This window comes from Physeter macrocephalus, chromosome 15, assembly GCF_002837175.3.
Source record: "Physeter macrocephalus isolate SW-GA chromosome 15, ASM283717v5, whole genome shotgun sequence".
In the NCBI taxonomy this organism is placed as follows: Eukaryota; Metazoa; Chordata; class Mammalia; order Artiodactyla; family Physeteridae; genus Physeter; species Physeter macrocephalus.
The window spans coordinates 494,097-495,355 of NC_041228.1; the positions used below are offsets into that span (position 1 = coordinate 494,097).

General features: G+C 71.2%; 1 protein-coding gene across 2 annotated transcripts in view; it reads left to right on the top strand.

Annotated features, from left to right (window-relative positions):
* The window catches only part of DGAT1 (diacylglycerol O-acyltransferase 1), a 9,727-nt gene extending 8,907 nt beyond the window's left edge, over positions 1-820 (top strand). For both annotated transcript variants that reach the window (XM_024117521.3, XM_055091216.1), the window contains exons 15-17: positions 96-183; positions 264-326; positions 421-820. In XM_024117521.3, coding sequence (XP_023973289.1) covers positions 96-183; positions 264-326; positions 421-576 — 307 coding nt within the window. In that variant the 3' untranslated portion in view covers positions 577-820. The remainder of the gene's footprint in view (positions 1-95; positions 184-263; positions 327-420) is intronic.
* Positions 821-1,259: the final 439 nt, after the last annotated feature.

The window sequence follows — 1,259 nt, forward strand, 5'->3', positions numbered from 1 at the left end:
GTGGGCGCCGCAGGGGGCGGGGGGGGGGGCGGGGGGGCGGGCCGGCCGGCGGCACGTGGCTCGGGCGCCCGCCCCACGGCCGCTCCCTTCTGCAGACACTTCTACAAGCCCATGCTCCGGCGGGGCAGCAGCAAGTGGGCAGCCAGGACGGGGGTGTTCCTGGCTTCGGCCTTCTTCCACGAGGTCAGTGCCTGGGGTGCGTCCTGTCCCCTCGGGTGGGGGTGGCCGGGGGCTCAGCTGACGCCCCTCTCGCCCCCGCCCAGTACCTGGTGAGCATTCCTCTGCGCATGTTCCGCCTCTGGGCCTTCACGGGCATGATGGCGCAGGTGAGCACCCCACGCGGCCTGGCGGCCCCCCCGCGCCCGGGAGCCAGCCCCGCGGTCGCCGAGGGCTGCTCACCGGGCCCCCCGTGTCCCCCAGATCCCGCTGGCCTGGATAGTGGGCCGCTTCTTCCGTGGCAACTACGGCAACGCGGCCGTGTGGCTGACGCTCATCATCGGGCAGCCGGTGGCGGTGCTCATGTACGTCCACGACTACTACGTGCTCAACTACGAGGCCCCGACGGCCGGGGCCTGAGCCGCTGCGGGCCGGCCCTCCTTGCTGCGGCTGCCTGCCTTGCCTCACTGCCCGTGGCTGGAGCCGGCCCCCCACCCGTGTGCTGGGGAGAGGCCTGGCTGGTCGATGCTGCCTCTCTGCCCCTATGGGGCACCCTCCCGCCCCCGCAGGGGTGGCAGACTGGGCCCGTGGGAGGCGCCAGCACTCCGGGAGCTGTGCCAGTCCTGCCCAGGGGTCTGAATGTGTCAATAAAGTGCTGTCCACAGTGAGCTCCCTCAGCCTCCAGGGCGCGGGGCTGCTAGGAGGTGGTGGCCGTCCCAGTCCCGCGGGGGCGGCCTCCCTTGGGCTGGACCATGGGAGGGGGATCTGGGTCCCCTGTGCATCCCAAGACTTCTTGTCCTGCAAGGTGGGGCCTCAGAACTCCCAGGCCCCATGTGCCTGAGGGCTGCCCAGAAGTGGACTTCAGCTTGGGGTGGGGCCAGAGGCCAAGAGGGCCGAGAATCAGGACTGACTCGAAGGGCTGACAGACTCCAAGGCAAGGCTGCAGAGGACACAAAGGCCAAGTCCACAGGCCCCTGGGGAGGGGCAGCCACATGCTGGGGTGCTCACCTGGGGTGGGCTCTGGGCCTCTGGGATGAGGCAGGTGGCCTGACCCAACACTCATCCGGGGCCTCCCTCTCAGTACCCCCCCCCGCCCCCGCCCC